The following is a 19,251-nucleotide window of genomic DNA, read 5'->3' on the forward strand; positions in this document are numbered from 1 at the left end:
GCAGGCCCTAAATAGAGTGACTTATATTTAAGCCCCATCAAGATTTAATACCTAACCTAATTAGTTTCAGCTTATCCCAGGAGTGAAATTTTGTTTTATTTTATTTATTTTATTTATTATTTATTTGTTTCAAATTATTTTATTTATTTATTTATTCTTAATTAATTATTTATTTATTTTTAATTGAATTTATTGGGGTGGCACTGGTTAACAAAATTATACAGGATTCAGGGGCACAGTTCTGTAAAATATAATCTGTACACTGTTTTGTGTGCTAACCACCCCAAGTCAAGTTTCCACTCATCACCATTTATACCCTACCCTACACCACCTCCTCCAGCCCTTACCTCCCCAACAATCATACTGTTGTCTGGGTCCATTAGTTTTTTTCTCTTTTTTTTTGCTCAATCCCTCAAATCCCCCACCCAGCACACCCAATTCACTCTCTGAAAACTGTCAGCCTTCTCTCTAAGAGTCTGTCCATTTTGCTCATTAGTTTATTTTGTTCATTAGATTCCACATATAAGTGAGATCATGCGATATTTGTCTTTCTCTGACTGGCTTATTTCACTTAGCATAATAATCTCCAGGTCCATCCATGCTGTCACAAAAGGTAAGGTCTTCTTTTTTATAGCCAAGTATATTCCATTGTGTAATAGTACCACAGCTTTTTTATCTGCTCATGTACTGATGGACACTTAAGCTTTTAAATCTTGGCTATTTGTAAATAACATTGCAATGAACATAGGGGTGCATATATTCTCTCAAATTAGTGTTTTGGGTTTCTTCAAATAAATTCCCAGAACTGGAACCACTAGGTCATTAGGCAGTTTTATTTTAAATATTTTAAGTAAACTGCATACTGTTATCCACAGTGGCTGCATCAATCTGAATTCCCACCAACAATGCATGAGGGTTCCTTTTTCTTCTCATCCTTGCCAACACTTGTGTTTTGTTGATTTATTGATGATAGCCATTCTGATAGTGTGAGGTGATATCTCATTATGGTTTTAATTTGAATTTCTCTCATGATTAGTGATGTTGACATATTTTCATATGTCTATGGGTCATCTGTATGTCCTCTTTGGAGAAATGTCTATTCAGGTCCTCTGTCCATTTTTTAATTGGATTGTTTGTTTCTTTGATGTTGAGTTTTATAAATTCTTATAAATTTTGGACATTAATCCCTCATCAGATGTATCAGTGAATATGTTCTCCCATTCAGAAGGTTGTCTTTCATTTTGGTGATGGTTTCCTTTGATGTGCAAAAACTTTTTTGTTTAATGTAGTCCTACTTGTTTAGTTTTTCTTTTATTTCTCTTGCTCGAGGAGATATATCAGAAAAAAATATTGTTGCAAGAAATGTCTGAGATTTTACTGTCTAGGTTTTTTCTAAGATTTTTATGGTTTCAAGTCTTACATTTAAGTCTTTAATCTGTTTTGAAAGCTAGTCTAGTTTCATCTTTTTGTATAAATCAGTCCAATTATCCAACACCATTTATTGAATAAACTACCATTACCTCATTGTATATTTTTGCCTCCTTTGTCAAATATTAATTGACTATAAAGGTGCAGGCTTACTTCTGGGCTCTCTATTCTGTTCCATTGATCTACAGTTCCACAGTTTTCGATTTCTGCTTCAATTTCACTTTACTAGTTGTAATCTGTCTGTTCAGAGGCTCTGATTCTTCCTGATTCCATTTGAAAGATTGTATGTTTCTAGGAATTTACCCATCTCTTCCAGATTGTCCAACTTGTTGGCATACAGTTGTTCATAATATTTTTTTATAATCCTTTGTATTTCTTTGCTGTCAGTTGTTACTTCTCCTCTTTCATTTCTGATTTTATTTATTTGGGTCTGCTCTCTCTTTTTCTTAATCAGTCTGGTTAAAGGTTTGTCAATATTGTGTATCTTTTCAAGGAACCAGCTCTTGGTTTTATTGATCTTTTGTATTTTTTAGATCTACTTCATTTATTTCTGCTTTTATCTTTATTATTTCCTTCCTTCTACTCACTTTGGGCTTTGTTTGTTGTTCTCTTTCATGTTTCTTTAACTATAAAGTATATTGTTTATTTGAGACTTTTCTTGTTTCTTGAGACAAGCCTATAATGCTATGAATTTTCCTCTTAGGACCACTTTCCCTGTGTCCCATAGAGTTTGGGTTGTTATATTCTCATTTTGATTTGTTTCAAGGTATCTTTTGATTTCTTCTTTGATCTCATTGTTAACCTATTCATTGTTTAATAACACAGTATTTAACCTCCACGTATTTGTTTGTTTTTATTTTTTTTTCTTGTGATTGATTTCTAGTTTCATATCATTATGGTCAGAGGAGATGCTTGATATGATTTTAATCTTAAATTTTTTGAGACTTGCTTTGTGTCCTAACATATGGTGTATCCTAGAAAATGTTTTATATGCACTTAAAAATAATGTATATTCTGCTGCTTTAGGATGATGCTCTGTAGATATACATTAAATTCATCTGATATAGTGTGTCATTTAAGGCTACTGTTTCCTTGTTGACTTTCTGTCTGGAAGATCTACCTACTGATGTCAACAGGGTCTTAAAATCCCCTACTATGACTGTATTACTATCAGTCTCTCCCTTTATGTCCATCAAGATTTCCTTTACATATTTAGGTGCTTTTATGTTGGGTACATAAATGTTAGAAAGATTATATCCTCTTGCTGGATTTCTCCCTTTAACATTATGCAGTGTCCTTCTCTGTCTCTTACTATAGCCTTGGTTTAAAGTCTATTTTGTCAGATACAAGTATTGCTACCCAACCTTTTCTTTTTCCTTTCCATTTGCATAGTATATCTTTTTCTATCCCTTTTCTTTTAGTCTGTGTGTATCTTTTGTTCTGAGGTGTGTGTCTTGTAGACAGCGTGTATATATATATATATATATATATATATATATATAATCTTGTTTTCTTATCCCTTCAGCTACCCTATGTCCTTTGGTCTTTTGATCTTTTGATTGGAGCATTTAAGCTATTTACATCTAAAGTGGTTATTGGTAGGTATGTATTTATTGCCATTTTATTATTTTAACTATGTTTCTCTGCCTTCTCCTCCTTCTCCTAGTAGGCCCTTTAATATTTTTTGTCACTTTATATCACTGATTTGGTGATTTAAAAACTCCTTTAGCTTTTCATTCTCTGAGATGTTCTTTATTTCTCCTTCAATTTTAAATGATATTATTGCTGGATTATAGTAGTTTTGATTGTAGGTGCTTGCTTTTCATCATTTTGAATATTTCATACCAATCTGCTCTGGCCTGAAATGTTTTCTGTTGAGAAATCAGCTGACCGTTTTATGGGAGATCCCTTTTATGTAACTATCTTCCCCTTGTAGCTTTTAACATCCTCTCTTTGTCTTTAAACTTTGCCATTTTAATCATGATATGTCTTGGTTTGGGCCTCCTTGGGTTCATCTTGTTTTGGATTACCTGCACTTCCTGGGCTTTGTGTCTTTTACTGTGTTAGGTTAGAGAAGTTTTCGGTCATTATTTCTTCAAATACATACTCAATCCCTTGCTCTCTGTCTTCTCCTCTGGTAACCCTATAATGCAAGTGTTGTTACACTTCAGGTAATTGCAAAGGCCCCTTAAACTATCCTCATTTTTTAAAATTCTTTTTTCTATTTGCTGGTCTGATTGGGTGGTTTTTTTTTTAGCTTGTCTTGCAAATCACTGCTTCAGTTCTCTGCTTCTTCCAATCTATTTATTCCCTTCAGTGTATTCTTCATCTCAGACATTGTAATCTTCCTTTCTTACTGGTCTTTTTTAAGGCTTCTATGTCCTTTTCTTATGCTGTTGTGCATCCTTATAACCATTACTTCAAACACTCTGTCTGATAAAGTGATTGCCTCCATTTCACTTAGCTCTTTTTCTGGAGACTTCTCCTATTATTTCATTTGGGGTCTGCTTCTCCCCACCCCACCCCCCAGCTTTTGACTGCCTCTTTGTATTTGTTTCTATATATTAGATAGTTCTTCTATGACTCCCAGTCTTTGTGGGGTGGCCTTATGTAGTAGGTGTCCTTTGGGGTCCAGAGGTACAATCTCCTTAATCACCTGAGCTGGGTGCTCCAGGCATGCCCCTTATGTGGGTTATGAGGGTGCTCCTGTTTTAATTGAATCTTGATTGCTATCAGCCAGGTTGTGCATGGAATAGACCCTGAGGCTGGGTTGCTGTGAGGCTCAACCTAAACCATGGTGTGCAAGCTACTGTGTAGGTACTAACCACATAAAGCAGAATTTGCTGCTGCAGATATGGTGCCTGCTGAAATCTCCCTTTAGATATGTTGCTTGTAAAGCTTAAGGGATCCTGCTCTGATGTTGTCTGAAGCTGGCCACTGGGTGTGTTGGTTCTGGGCCTTCGGCGAGGGACTCTGGTGCAGTCCAATGTAAGACACTACCTGTGACTAGCCCTTGGCAACCTGTTAAGCTACAAGTAACAGGAGTGGAATTTTAAACCAATCAGCCTATAAATACTTGATAAGACCCCTGTCACCATTCCTCCAAAGAAAGGTGATTCTGCCTAAAACAATACTTTCTTTCCCTTTGCTAATAACTTTCTTATCTCGCTCAGTTTCTGCTTATAAAAACCTTCCATTTTGTACAACTTCTCAGAGCCCCTCTCCATTTGCTAGATAGGATGCTGGAGGATTCATGAATCATTCAATAATTTCAAGTAGATTTTAAATTTTACTCAGTTGAATTTTTGTTTTTTAATGAGGAAAGCAAATAACATGTAGTAAATAGCTATAAATAATCAGAATGCTGGTTGAAGGGGTCTGTACATGGGGGATGTGTGGGTGAAGGAGAGATCAGGGTGGACAAGGAAGTGCGAGGAAGAAAATGTGATTAGCCCACTCACCGTCACATGTGACTTCTCTCCAAGGAGGTGGAGGCCTTCTCTACATAAGGACAGTCATCACACCTACCAGAAGGAGGTGACTCTAATTGTACCCTTTACCCCCTCCTTTCTTTCTGCCCTCATTAGGAAGCAATGAGGGTGTCTAGGTTTGCTCCTCTTTGAGATGCTTACCCATTGTTGACAATAATTAAATGCATTATAACAGTAATTTTCAACCAGTGTGGCTCAAGAATTTTAAATCATGCAACACTCTACTATTTAGTCAGGGACACTGACCTCTTTTCCATTTGATTGTCAAAAAAAAAAAACCCGACAACAGCCAACACAATACCCATTCAGTGTGAACAAATTAAAAATATATCTATTTTTTGTCAGATCAGCAAAGAATATAATAGAATTTATGGTGTGCCACAGAATTTCAGTAATTAGTTTGTGTGCCATGAGATGAAAAAGGTTGAAATCACTATATTATAACATCAAGTCTCACAATTTCAGAAGGGTGATTAGGAAATCCAGTATAGATACAAAAGAAGGTAAAAAGAGGGCTGACAGACTAAAGAAATAGAGGTGGGATAAAAAACAGAACAGAGTTATTTAAAAATTGCATGCCCTACCAACCAGGAACTATACTTCCAGTCTCATACTTGAAGGGAATTTACATATGTGACAATAATATTATCTAACATTTACATAAAACTAACTATATGTCAAATATTAATATTTACAATCCTCTCAATTACCCCATAAGAGAGATAATTTCATATTCCTATTTTACTGATGAGGAGAGTGAGGTACAGAGATTAAGTAATTTGTGATGGCCTCAGTATCCAGCATTTGAACCAAGAGAGTAACTCTAAAGTCTTCATTCTTAACCCAATGCTCTAAATATGGCACTGCAATTTGCCCTTTATCCAGGGCTGCCCACCAGGAGCAAGTGCAAGAAATCCAGTCCACCTCCACTTAACAATCCATGCACCCCTCACACAAAGCTACACCCATCTGGGTGCTTTTATCTTTGCTCAGGCACCTGCCTTTCATTTGTCAAGCTATGTGTTCAGAGGACTAGGTTCATGCAAAGAAGCATTTCTAATTCACACAAAGGCACCACAGTGTCTAGCTGTGTTCCTACCTTAGCCATAGCACTACACCATCTGTTTTTTGTGAGAAGACATTTGTAAGGGTGTTTAGTGCAACACTGTTTGCACCATGATGAATGTGGAAAGTGAATAAGTAAATTGTACTATATTATCATACTGGAATGCTAAGGAGCACTTAGAAAGAATGAACTATTACATACATGGATTTTTAAAACATTGAGTGAAAAGTCACAAGTTAAAAATCTAATTATAGAGAGTACACTATGTAAATTTTAAAACACAACAGTATTACATTTTATATATATACACACACACACATTCACCATCCACCAAAGTCATGATGGGGGTTGCCTCTGAGGAGGGGAGATGAAATGAGAATGAGGGGGAAAGCACAGGAGACTTAAATGTATCTGTAATGCTTTATGAATTTTAATAATACTTAAACTCAGTATAACACAATGCTTATTATTATCAATCCTGGGTGGCAGGTAATTACTCAAAATAAAACTAAAGAGTAGTTTTTTAGCAACAGGTTTAGTAGGAGTCTGCAAGTAGGAGAGTTAGAAGCTATGCTGTATGATCAATACGTGGAATTTCAGGGTTTGTGGCTTCAGAGGTGGAGCAATTAGAGATGATGACAAGGTCCAGGTGTGGCCATTTGAATGTGGCTGAAATGGAGTGGAGGTGGAAATGAATGGAGTATAAGAAATTAAGGCTTCAGATGTGTCACCAACATGATTGTGGAAGTTTTCTAGAATGATGACAAATGCCAGGGTGGAAGAGACAGATGGCAAAGTCCTCATTAAATATGGTTATAGGGCAAGGAGATTAGTCAAGCTAAAAATGAGGATGGAAGAGGGTGGAGTACATGTGCAGCAGTGGAGGAGTGGCTGTTGAAAGAAGCCACAGCTGCAAGCAAAAAACAAGCTCAGCCCATCTCTAGGCCACAACACAGTGCAGGGAAAAATCCATACCCTGCACTAGAACTGCTGAAAAGTAGTGTCATTCAGCAAAAGCCTGGTTCCAGGAAAGGTGAGAAGGTAGTTTCCTCAAAAATCCTACTGAAACTCTAACTGTGCAATTCAATGACCCAAAACTATATGTTCAATAAGATGGGAGTGGCAGGTTTTACCAGCAAAGAACTGGGGATCTCTCAGAATGGAAATAAAGCTGCCAACTGCATCAAGGAGGACAGAATGCTGAAGGAAATTAACACAAAGCCAAGGCCAAACACTCAGTAAAATATTCAGTCTTGGGAAATCAAGTTGGCACAGAATGAATGAAATAACCCGAGAGAACAGACAGAGAACTCTTACAATACCATAAATAAAGTGATGACTATGGTTCAGGAAAGTATCAAGAAACAAATGGAGGGAGCAGCCCACATAACAAGAGACTTGAAGTTTAGAGTAATAAATGGACCCACATGACAGGGAAAAAATAATATCCTGAGACTTAAATCCTCTTAAAGATAGAATTAGAAAACTGACTAGATCAAAAGAGTGAAGAGGAACAGAGTCAAAAAGTCAGGAAAGGAACGGGAATAATTGGTACTTCCAGACATCCTCTCACGCCACTGAGCCTCTCCAGCACTCCTGCTAACACATTTTCTACTCCACAGCAGTGAAGGGTCTCTCTGCCAGGCTTGCAGTCACCTTGGCAACACTCAGAGAGGGAAGCACATGTCCTCTCAGCTCTGGGATTCTCACACTTAAAGAGAGTGAGCTGCTTGTTGATACTGGAACTGTTAAAGAAACTCCTTTATTTTTAGAATGTGCTACAAAGACAATTGATTACCCCGATTAGGCCTTATTCAGAAAACACACCTATGCCTTTCTGTAAAAAATAAATAATAACAATAATAACTGACCTCATACTCAGTCTCAGGTAAGAGAAGAGCACAGGCCCACATGCTACATCCTACTCTTTATTTTTTTCTCCAAACTCCTCTTCCCTTGTGTAGATGGTCCTTTTTCTTTTTTTTTTTTTTTTTTGATAGAAGTGTAAAAAAAGATAAATATTCTGTCCAATAGCATCTTCTTTCAAATTTTAATGTCTCACACCTGCACCTTGCCTTTTGCATCCAGAAGAAAAGAATGTTGATGTCTTCGTTCTCAGGGGCCTCACTGAGGGCCCCTCAGAGTATGTGTGTGTGAAGCCCCACAGAGGGTCTGGGAAAGACCTCATTGGTACTGCATATAACTAGCCACAGTTGTTTCTATAGCTCTGAAATGTCTCACTTCCAAATATCTCAACATTCAGCAAAATAACATCACTCCAAAGTATAAAATAACTTGGATCTAATCCATCTTTACTACTTGTCAGTGAGAATGCTAAGTGCCTGAAATGGTAGGTCACAGGGACCCAGAGGTGAAAAGTAACTTTTTATGATTAATCAATTTGGTAAAATCACCAAACCTCTTAGCCCAGCTCTTGGAATGAAATGTTCAGTTGTTTTCACCGAGGGTGGGAGAGTCATAGTCAGAAAGGAGAGGATGGGGAGGTGGAGGAGAACTTCAATGCTGTACTAACAACCATGCTCATAATTTGCCTGGCTTCAGGTTTGGCTGTCTTCTCTTCCTACAAAGAAAAATAGGGTAGGAGCAGAGTTCTTTTAGTTGTCTGTACAGCCCCTCATAGAGATAGCTAAGTGGCAACACTTCCTGAGTGTGTCAAGGAATTCACAGGCACATTTTACCAGAAATAATACCATCTAGACCTGGTACCCCCCCCCACCCCCGCTGTGTCCACAGCCATCTCCCACAGGATCTCGGTCCTCACTCAACAAATTCTAACTTCCCTGCACTATCACACTGTCTTGTCTCAGAACAGCAGCCCAAATGGCAACAGAATATATGCTGTCTCAATGACTCACTGAATATTAACAGCTACTAATGGCAAACACTTGTTATGCACTGTATGTGCTAGTACTGCTCTAAGAACTTAATCAAATCCACCTTAAGAGGTAGAACTTAATACTACCTCTGTGAGGTAGTATTCTTACCCATGTTTTACAGATGAGAAAACTGAGCCACAGACAGGTAGAGCACCATTTCCAAAGACACACAGCTAGTAAGTGGCAGTGCCGGGATCCAAGCCCAAGCAATCTGACTCCAGAGCCCATACTCTTAACCACTCTTAACTTTACAGACAAGATAGATGATATTAGCATTAACAGAACTCAAGCATTCAAAAGGTAGAGCAGGTTTGGAGAAACAGATGTTTAGTTTAAGGTATTAATTCAGTCAACAAATATGTTTAGAGTGTTGAGTATCTGATACTGTGCTGGATTCTGGGGCTACAATAAGGAATCAGAGTCCTGGCCGTCTGGCAGCATTCACCTAAGACGCACAAGAGGAGACTGAGAATAAACAAGCGAACAGTAAGTAAGAAACGGGATGCCATGGCATAATAACCAAAGGAACCTCTTTTATATGGGACATTCAGGAACATAGTAAATTTAAGATGCTCAAAGATAGGCCGATGACTATATAGGTCCTAGTGACCTGTCATTATGGCTTTAAGCCACCTTCCCGGGAACTTCCTTATTTAAAAATAGTTTATGATGCTGTAAAGCAAACTCCCTGGCCTGGTGCTCCAGGCCCTGCTCTTCTCGCCCTGCCTACCAGTCCTCTTCCCACCACCACTCCCAAACACACCCTCTTCCCTTTAGGCTAATCTCTCATTGGGCCACAACGCCTCCAGTTCACCCCCACCCTGTCCTCTTCCCTGCACCTATTAATTCCAGCCAGCCTTTGAGACCACGCTCTCATTCCACCTTTCCTTCTTTGCCACATTCTTATCCACAACAGGCTTACCAAACTACTAGTTCTCAGAAAATTAATTACCTAAAAATGCAGCCTTCTGTTCTTCAGTGATGTTTCACAAGTGCCATAATGCAGGACTTGAACACATGGCACCACAGTCTCCTCCTAGTAAATGTAGGCAGGAAGGACTCAGCTCACAGCCAGAGTTTTCAGGCCAGAGGCTGAGTGAACTGACTCAGGCTCAGAGAGGCTGCTGAAGGAAACCAAGCACACCATCTGGGGAGCACATTTCCAAATGGGAGGACACAAAGTCTCTAATCAAGGGGACAGACAGAACTTGACAACTGTCAAATACAGGTGGCAAGAAGACAGTTCTGGAGGAGAACTAAGGATCCAGGTGGAGCACCTCTCCAAAGCCTAGGAAGAGAGAGAAAGCATAAGCCTGCTGTGATGGGCTGATCCAACACTGGGTAGAGGAAGTGGAAACCAGTGACCTAGGGATCACCAGGGGCACCATGGATCAACTGGCAGCAGAAGGAATCCAGGGGGAAATTCGGGAACCTACAAACCAAGTTTGAGAGCTTGCCTTAATTCTAAGCTTTAGGAAGACATCATCGGTGAACTTGTTTGGGGGAAAGAAGGGAAAGGACACGAAAGCCAAAAACGTTTATGGACAGATCATTAGTCCCTTAGGTGCAGTGGCCGCACCTCATTTCTATCCTCCACAGCACTTAGCAAAATCAATATTTTATTGATTACTTAAAAAGAAAGATTGCAGGCATTACCTAATGGGAAAATATGCGAAGTAATGTGAGTCATCACTTAAGCAAGCTATGCATGGCACAGGTTTACAAGAAGGTTCCGTCATCTTGGCAAACAGAATGGTAATATGATCTGGTGAATAAACATGAGGCTAGAAATGAGGAGGTAAAACTACACCAACTTTGCCAGCAACCTCTATAAGACCTTAAATAAGTCATTTCACTACTCTGAGTCTTGATTATCTTATCAATAAAAGGGTAAGTGTAACCTCCACATTTTTTATGGTATCTAGAACACTCCTCCCCCAAGATCACTGCTCGGCTAACTTCATTTCTTCTTAATCTTTGCTCAGATCTTCCCTTCCTAATGAGGCCTCGCCTAGCCACATTATTCAATACCGCAACCCGCCCCTCCCGACAACCCCATCGCCACACATTCTAGTTCACACTTTTTCTTAACACGTCTAACACACTATATAAGTTATTATCTTTATCGCTGTCTGCCAGAATGTAAGCTCTACGAGGGCAAGAATCTTTGTTCAAGTTCATTGATATATATCAAATCTCTGAATAGTATCTGAAACAAAGTAGGCATCTAATTAATATTGTTGAATGGATATATGAGTATGAATTAAATAAAAGCCAAAACTTATAAAAAAGATTAGAATAATAAATCATTAATGTTATCCCTGAAGCCAAGGTCTCCTGCCTACACCCTCCAACATCCCTATACCCCATACCTTGAACCACTGGGGGAAGGGGATGGGTAAGCTGTTCAGTAAACCCTTAAAAAGTTATGACTCACAAAAGGACAAACACACCCACGGTGCTCTAGCGCCACCTGCTGGCCACCCTACTTAGTAGTTAACTAAGCCATTAAAACGGACAGGAATTCCCAGGAGCGAATGGAGTTGCGGAGGAGTTATCTCCCATTAGCCAGGGAGGACAGTCAGACTATACACTAAACAGGAGGAAGGAGGCTAGACTGACGTCAAAAGTTTTCAAGAGCTGCCGGAAAAGTTAAAACCTTCTCTGAAGGCCCATATGCCCCATTGTCCCAGTGTTCCCCAGAACTCATTTTCCCTAAAACAGTAAGAGCCGTGTAGGCTTCAGGCACTGGTTTAAGCACTTTCATATATTATTTCATTTAATTCGCAAATAAATTCGGTGATGCAATTACCCATTAAGACCATTTTATAGATGAAAGCTTCTTTTTAGTATAACTGTTTTCATTTAAGTAAAGCAGGGAAACCATTTACATTAAAATATTAATACGAGAAATCAAGCAAGGGTGTGCCCATGATGCTTGGGGGGTACTGATGTGACACAACATTCCTGTTGGATCATCTTGGAATAAGGACGCGGCACCCTCCGCCACGAGCCGCGGTCGAGCTCTGTGCAGGGGACGCCTTCGGGCCCGCGGCTAACAACTGCCCTTCCTAGCTGACTGGGCGGCCCCCCTCGACCTTTCTTCCCGGGAAGTAGCTCTCCCGGCTCCCTCCGACGGCGCTGGCGGCTGTGCTCGCCCGCCTCTTACCTGAGGGCCAAACGGAGGCGGTGCCTCCGGCAGTTTCCAATGACGCTGCGCTGGAAGAGACCGCCCTTCCACTGCAGGGTCCTCACACCTCCATCTGAGAGTCCTCCGTGCTCTGGGAAGATGGCTGCGCCTGCTCGGTGCCTTACCGCCCCTCGGGCTCTCACACTGACTGGGGGCTTGGACGCCGCAGGACTCGGCTCTGGGCCTCCAAAAGCCTGGATCGTGGGCGCTCTCGGCCGCCACTCCCCGGGGCTCAGTGCCGTGGAGGGGGCCCTTTGGCTGGATAAGGCCCAGGGCTCTCCTCTCTGCCTTGTGCCAGGTGGGCCTGAAAAACCCTGCCCTCTGCCCCCAATTCCAACCCCCCACCGCATCCCCAAAGTGGGGCTTCCCGGGTCGACCGACCACTGCGCCCCCTGGTGGCCACTTGCAGCCGCAGGCACCTACAAGTTGGTACCACACACTTTTAAAATGTTAATTATTCTTATGTATGTTAAAAAAAATACACCTATTACAACAAACCCCTTTTATCTTGAATATCTAGTATATAAGGCTTAGTTTAGGTGTGTTAACATTGGTTTAAAGAAAATATTAAATAAATACACAGATACTGCAAAATATCATGAAAGTGGTATTCAAATGACTAACATGGAAAAGTTCCAGTGTCACAACAATTAAGGAGATAGGTAACTATGATGGTCCATTGTATGTGTCAACTTGTAAGGTGCTTTTGGATGAGATTAACATTTAAATCAGTGAACTCTGAGTAAGGCAGATTATCCACCATAATGTGGGTGGGTCATGCCCAATCAGTTGAAGATCTAAGGAGAATAAAAACACCCGCCTCCTTGAGGAAGATGAAATTCTCCAGCAGAATGCCTTTGGGCTTTATCTGCACCATTGGCTCACCTAGGTCTTCAGCCTGCTGGTCTATGTGCAGGATTTTGGACTTGCCAGCCTCCATAATCATGTAAGCCAATCCAGTATTTTACACACACACACACACACACACACAACATACATCCTATTCATTCTTTCCCTTTGGAAAACGCTAGCTAATAAAGTGGGTGATCTCAAGCCCTTCCAGCTCTGACACTGGGTGGGGCTGTGAGGAGGGCAGCAGGGGAGAGAGGGCTTGACTCCAATACATGATTCTCTGACATGCTGAGGAGGGTCACCCCATGCCCTAGTCACTAAGCACAATTATCCTGGCTTTACTACTTCTGTCCCCCTACCCCTTCCCACCAGGTCCTACAGAACTCCCACTGTCCACTTTTCCTGGAGAACAATGCACAATGTAGATGGAGCTCTGGGCTCGAGTCAGGATATCTAGTGTCCTGGTCCATCTCCTTCATGATCTTGCAATACTTGCTTATCCAAGTCCTTTCTGCTTCCTGGAATCCTGTTGTGTCTGTACAATGAGGGGACCCAAGTAGATGACGGTTAAGGTCTCTCCTGGATGGGGGCACTTTTCCCCCACTCCTGGCCTCTTTCTACCCCTTTCCTCTCTTTGCCCTTGAGATAGTAGGATTTAACTGATGGGCAGATTTTGTAAGAATAATTGGCTCAGGTCAGCCCTGCTTCTACTTGGAGACTGCAGAGATCCTCCATGCCATAACGAGGACCAACACCTGTGCAGGGGCCTGGCCAGCCTGAGGCTGCCATTGGACTGGTTAATCTGCCTGATTCTTGGGTCTAGTATGAGCAAGTCCTGGCTAACAGACCCAGAACCAGTGTTTATAATTTAACCACTGTCAGTAAAAATGTGGCATTTAGGCTACCATATTTTCTTTTTGTTTAATTTTTCAGCCCTGTTTAGAAAACGTGCAGGAAAATGGGTGTTTATTGTGTTTTCTTTGAAGAACCCAACAATTCCTCTAACCCTGCTAGCACTTTCATTCAATAAGACAGTAAAAACATCTAATAAATAAATTCACACTGATGAGTTACTGTAAACTTTCAAAGGATATCTCCACCATATATAACACTAGAAGAAACCTGAGAAAGGGCAATGTTTGATGGTAATATTATATAACTCCACTCCCCTGACGGACAGTATAGTTTGGAGTAAGACCTGTTTTCTGGGTCCCTCAAGTAACAAACATGTCTGTCAACCAATCAACCATTGTTTATTGAAAGTTAAAAGTAGAGATTATGGAGTTAGACCATCTGGGTTCAAATCCTGTCTATTTTCTTGACTAGCTACGTGACCTTAGGTAGGTTATTAACCTTTCCATATCTCAGTGTTTTCATCCATAACATGGGGATAATAGTAGAAGTTTGAAATACACTTGTAAGCACCATAAAACTTCTATTATGTTCCAGATATTGTCGTAGTCCTAGATCCACAAGTATTTTGCCTCTAGAAGAAAATCTATGGGACCTCCCCCCCAAAAAAGAAATGATTGTCAAGTGTATAGGAATAGTAAAATTAAACCAAATGTGAACATTTGGGCCAGCAACAAGATACATTTCTAGACAAACCCAACTTAGAAAACAGGACTATCTTCCCAAGATGAACCCCTCCAACTGGTAACAGACTAACTCAGCTTCCAAACCCAGGACACACTTTGGGGGCCCTGAGACAACACTGACTTTAATTCCTCTAAACCTCTACCAGGTGCCTACAACTACTCACACTTCCCCTCCTTGGCTCTGGAGTCAACAAATGTGGAAGCTGAAACAGAGAAGCAATTGACTAACCCCAAGGGCACACAGTTTGTCAGGGGTGGACTCTGCACTAGAACCCAGGTTTGGGTGTCTGGTGAGTGTTCAGCGCTGGCTCCCAGGTGCCCCAGTGGTAAGAGGAGAAACAGATTTCAGAGAAAGAATCATAGGCCCAGGAAGAGCCTGAGACTCCAGCATGTCAACCTATCTCCTTTTTCTCTTCACAGCATAGTGCTTAAGTCATCCCAGCCAAAGAAGAATCCTCTAGTCCATGGGAAAGTGGACTTAAATCTCCCCTTTGTCTCCTGAAGCCTACACCCCAGGGTCTGACACTTTTCACAGCTGAGAGGTTATTCTTGGCACTGCCTTTGATGTCAGAACTAAAATGTCCAGCTTGCGCCAGCAGGCCAGATGCATTCTCTTCCTTGTGCCTTTAATGCCTGTCTCCCATGAGCACAGAGTATTGTCCAGTGCAAAGCAGGGGTCCCCAAGTGCAAACTTCCAACGCTCTGCCTCCTCTAAGTCTAGCTGTTGACGAACCTGGACATATCATTGTTCTGCGTAAACTCCTGGCACTTATAGCTCAGGGGCCATCATTAGCCACCAAGCACATTCAGACTTGAACTACAGCTACTTAGGCCTTCATCTTGTTTACACAAGTGCACGTGACCACCACTACTGGAGCATAAGTTCCCTGAGGACAGGGACTCTGGACTTCCTCTTCCTCACATCACCACACACTGTAACTTACATGTAGTAGATGCTCAATGAGTGCTCGTTGAGTTGACCCCAATGGTGACAAACTTGAGAGGTTTGTGTGAAATCTAGATGTGAGATTTTATGTCCACATTGGATTATTGCCTCTCTACCCTAGGGCAATGCTGGCCTGGAGAACGGCAACATCGGCTCTGTCTGAAGGCCCATGTGGGTGGACTGATGCATTACATGGGACCTTAGGGTGCTGGGGCGAGGCTCAGGCTGAACCAATCTGAGGAGGCCAGGGACATGGGCACACACACTCCATGGCCTGAACGTCCCCTGACTCCCTACAGCTGCCCTTCTCACCATTCTCATCTCATCTCTTTCTCTTTCCCTCCTGCCTTTCTAACCAGCCTCACCTCTCTGTTCTTCCCTTCACTGCCCTTTATATTCTCTCCTCTTCCTTCCCCTTTCCCTCTTCTCACCATACTTTCCCTCGTGTTTCCTCTTCTTCTTTTCCATCTCCCAGCATTACATGAACAAAACCAGAGCTCCATTCCTAAGACTTGGGTCCCTGGCTAAAAGGGCTCCAAAGACCAGCTCAAACACAACTCTAATGCAGTGGCATTTGGAGTCATCTGGCCTAGAGGAGCCTGCACCTGCGAGGACTCCTGTGGAGGACACTTCACTTCTGTACCTCGGTCTGGCCTTGTTCACATGTGTTGTTTATTCACAGTCACTTGCCCCCCAGATGCTGGCTGCCATTGTCCTTTCACTAAACCCCTCAGAGTAGGGCCAATCCCATCATGTTCCATGGGAGCCCACCTGCAGGCCAGTCCACCTGGGACCCCCCAGTTTACTCAGAGGGTTGTCAGAAGCCATCAGACCCCAGGCCCACTTTAGGAGCCAACCAATCAGTGCCCCATCCCCAGGGATGATGGCAGTACAGCAGCTTCATCCTCAGTCAGAGAGAAGCAAACGTGCAACCCTGAAGCAGGCTTGTGTCTGGGGAACACCTGAGCCAGCAACAAGACACATTTCTAGACAAACCCGACTTAGAAAACAGGACTGTCTTCCCAGGATGAACCCCTCCCAGGATGAACCCCTCCGACTGGTAACAGACTAACTCAGCTTCTGCCCTTGTCCTTTCACAACCGTGCCAGTTCCCTGCTCCTGATCTCCACTCAGCACTTCTTTGCTGAACATCTGCTCTGAGCAAGGTGCTGAACTGCTTTCCAGGCTGGATCTGAACTGAAAGTCAACTTAAACACATCCTGTCCAGTCCGGAGATCCAATTAACCTGAGGGCAGCTGTGCCAGCGGCCTGCCGCGCTGCCTCGCCACTACCCAGGGGATCCTCCCACCCACCTCCTTCATAGGCCAGGCCCTGATCTGAGAAACACATTATCTCATGCATTCCTGCAAAGAGGTCTCTTCAGGACCTGGTGGGCAACTATGTTTTCATTTACATTTCTGGTCATGATTATAGGAGATGAAAAATGGCAGAAAAGGAGACCACAGGGGGAAAAGTCCATAGTGAAGCACACTGGAAATGCCAGCCTCCAGAGAAACTCCTTGGGCTGGTGCTGCTGACGGAGGTGGAGGATCCCCCTTGGCTCCTGATGTACCAAGACCATGCCCGGGCATCTGAAAGCCAGGTGTCCGACAAAGTTGAAAGGGGCTGATACTCTCTTTTCTTCTCCCCACACTCAGCTGTTTTCTGCAGGAGCACAGAGGTAGTGACCTGGCCAATGGGCTATGGTTGATCAATGAAACAGCTAGAATGCGAGCACAGTTTTTCTGACTCTCATTCGAAGACCAATTTCCATTACAAGAAACTACAAATGCCAAAGGTAACAGTGAATTTGTGGCAGCTTTCAGCTCCCTGGCCTGAGACCAAGGCCATTTTCAACTCCACAGCCAAGACTGCTCAGCCTTCCCATCACAATGTGCCTCACCATGTGCAAGGTCAGAGCCCACCACCACATGGCTCCAGCGCTGTCACCTGACAGAGGCCTTACTCTTCCTGACAGGCCTTTCATAATGCCCTCCAGCTATGCCTGGCCTGGATGAGCTGCCAGATCCCAGGGCATCTGGGTGAGATCAAACTCCTCTTTGGATTTTGCAGTGATTAGAACAATCAGTGCACAGTAATAACAGTGAGCAGCAGGAGTAACAATAATACTAGTTACCATGTGGTCTCTTGTCATTTATGAGCCAAGGAGAGACCAGGTTCCTACAGAGCAGGGCCTGACTTCTCCACTGTGTGCCATGCAGTCTGTGCTCAGGCTGTTGCCACACCGAACATGGCATGAGGAGCCACCTCACCCCAGCATTCTCCCAGCCACAGTGGACATCCAGAGCTCTTAGACACAGCCAGCAGGCCAGCCTTGGACAGCTGAGGCACCTTGGCTCAAACTGGTGTTCCAGGGCCCGGAAGGACGATAGCAGGACTCACAGGTCTGCCTCAGCTGAGGGGCAGCCCTTGAAGTCTGTTCTTTAAAAAATGAAGGCCACCCAGACATAACCCAGAACTGGCTGAGCCTAGCAATCCATGTCTCAAAACTCCTCCAGAGCCTTTCCCAAGACTCTCTTTGTGAAACTTTGGCATGTCTCTGCCTGAGTCTTCCCCAAAAGAGAAAGAGAAAAGGGGTGAGAGAGACTGGAGATGAGAGAATGAGTCTGGCTACAGACCACCAGATCTGAAGCTATCTGAAACTCCTCACTATTTTGAGGTGAGTAGTCAAAAGGGCACTTCAGGTCTTCCATGAAAGCCCAGGACTTGGCATCCTGAATCTCCCCTGGGGCCTGCTGAGCTCTGGATTCTGCCCTCACAGGCCAGGGTCACCAGGGGCATCCTTCATGCTGCTTTCAGAGGCTAAGAACCTCTCCCAAATGCACTGCACTTCTTCACTGTACGTATCCCAACTTGTCATTTTCTGTACATCATTATGTGGTTATTAAATTAATCAAGCAAAGCACCACACAGTCAAGAACTGAATCTGATCTTATATCCCCCAGACACTTGCCCAGTGTTTGGTGTAGAACAAGCACACATGAATTTTTGTTGAATAAACATGAATGAATATGTACCAATCCATTCTGAGTGCCAAGATCTATGAGAGGAATTGACAAACTATAACACGTCCAGAGATGGCAGCCAGCATTGTACATGTTCTGGAGACCTCATCACATGAGAAAAGCTTAAAAGAACAGAAGAAACAAAGACAGAGAAGAAGAGACATAACAGAGAGCCTGGCCAATTGTGTTCTGATGTCACATGGGGAAGAATTCAATGAAAACTGATTTAACATTGTTGCAGAGGCAGAATGGGAACCAAGGAGCAGAGGACCAGGAAGATCATATCTCCAAGCAGACAAATATTCCCTGTGGCTAGAACTACCCAGCTGGGGGACAGGCTGCCTTCTAGGGAGGGCTTCCTCCATGGGAGGGAACGGCCAAGCAGAGACTGGATGCCACCACAGGGAGTGGCACAGGGATGGTCCAGCACCTTGTGACATGTTCAGGCAGCAGGTCAACCACTGAGATTATCTGGAAGATTCCTTATTCATTTCTCTCGTGCCCCAAGAGAACAGAAGGACAAGTTTTCTTGTGACAGGAGTCCTGTGAGCCCCGAGCAAAACCGTGAAAGAGGGAAACTCTGACTTCAGCATCCCTCACCTTTTCAAAACCCTTATTCTTTACGTGCCAAACTCCTAACACTGAGATTCTGGCCTTGAGTGCAAGTAAATGAGGAGGAAACCTCACTTAAGAGTGCTACTGTCTAGTTCACATCTTGAAAGAGGGTGCCTCAAGAAAGCAATAGGCAAATCCAGTA

At 42.7% G+C, this 19,251-nt stretch overlaps 1 protein-coding gene across 1 annotated transcript in view; it reads left to right on the forward strand.

The window, feature by feature from the left end:
* Positions 1-12,149, forward strand: part of LOC118498117 — a 29,801-nt gene extending 17,652 nt beyond the window's left edge. The window contains exon 9 of the mRNA XM_036015229.1: positions 12,000-12,149. Within this exon, the coding sequence (XP_035871122.1) occupies positions 12,000-12,149 (150 nt within the window). The remainder of the gene's footprint in view (positions 1-11,999) is intronic.
* The last annotated feature ends 7,102 nt before the right edge of the window (positions 12,150-19,251 follow it).

The sequence above is a fragment of the Phyllostomus discolor genome, chromosome 14, assembly GCF_004126475.2.
Source record: "Phyllostomus discolor isolate MPI-MPIP mPhyDis1 chromosome 14, mPhyDis1.pri.v3, whole genome shotgun sequence".
Classification (NCBI taxonomy): Eukaryota; Metazoa; Chordata; class Mammalia; order Chiroptera; family Phyllostomidae; genus Phyllostomus; species Phyllostomus discolor.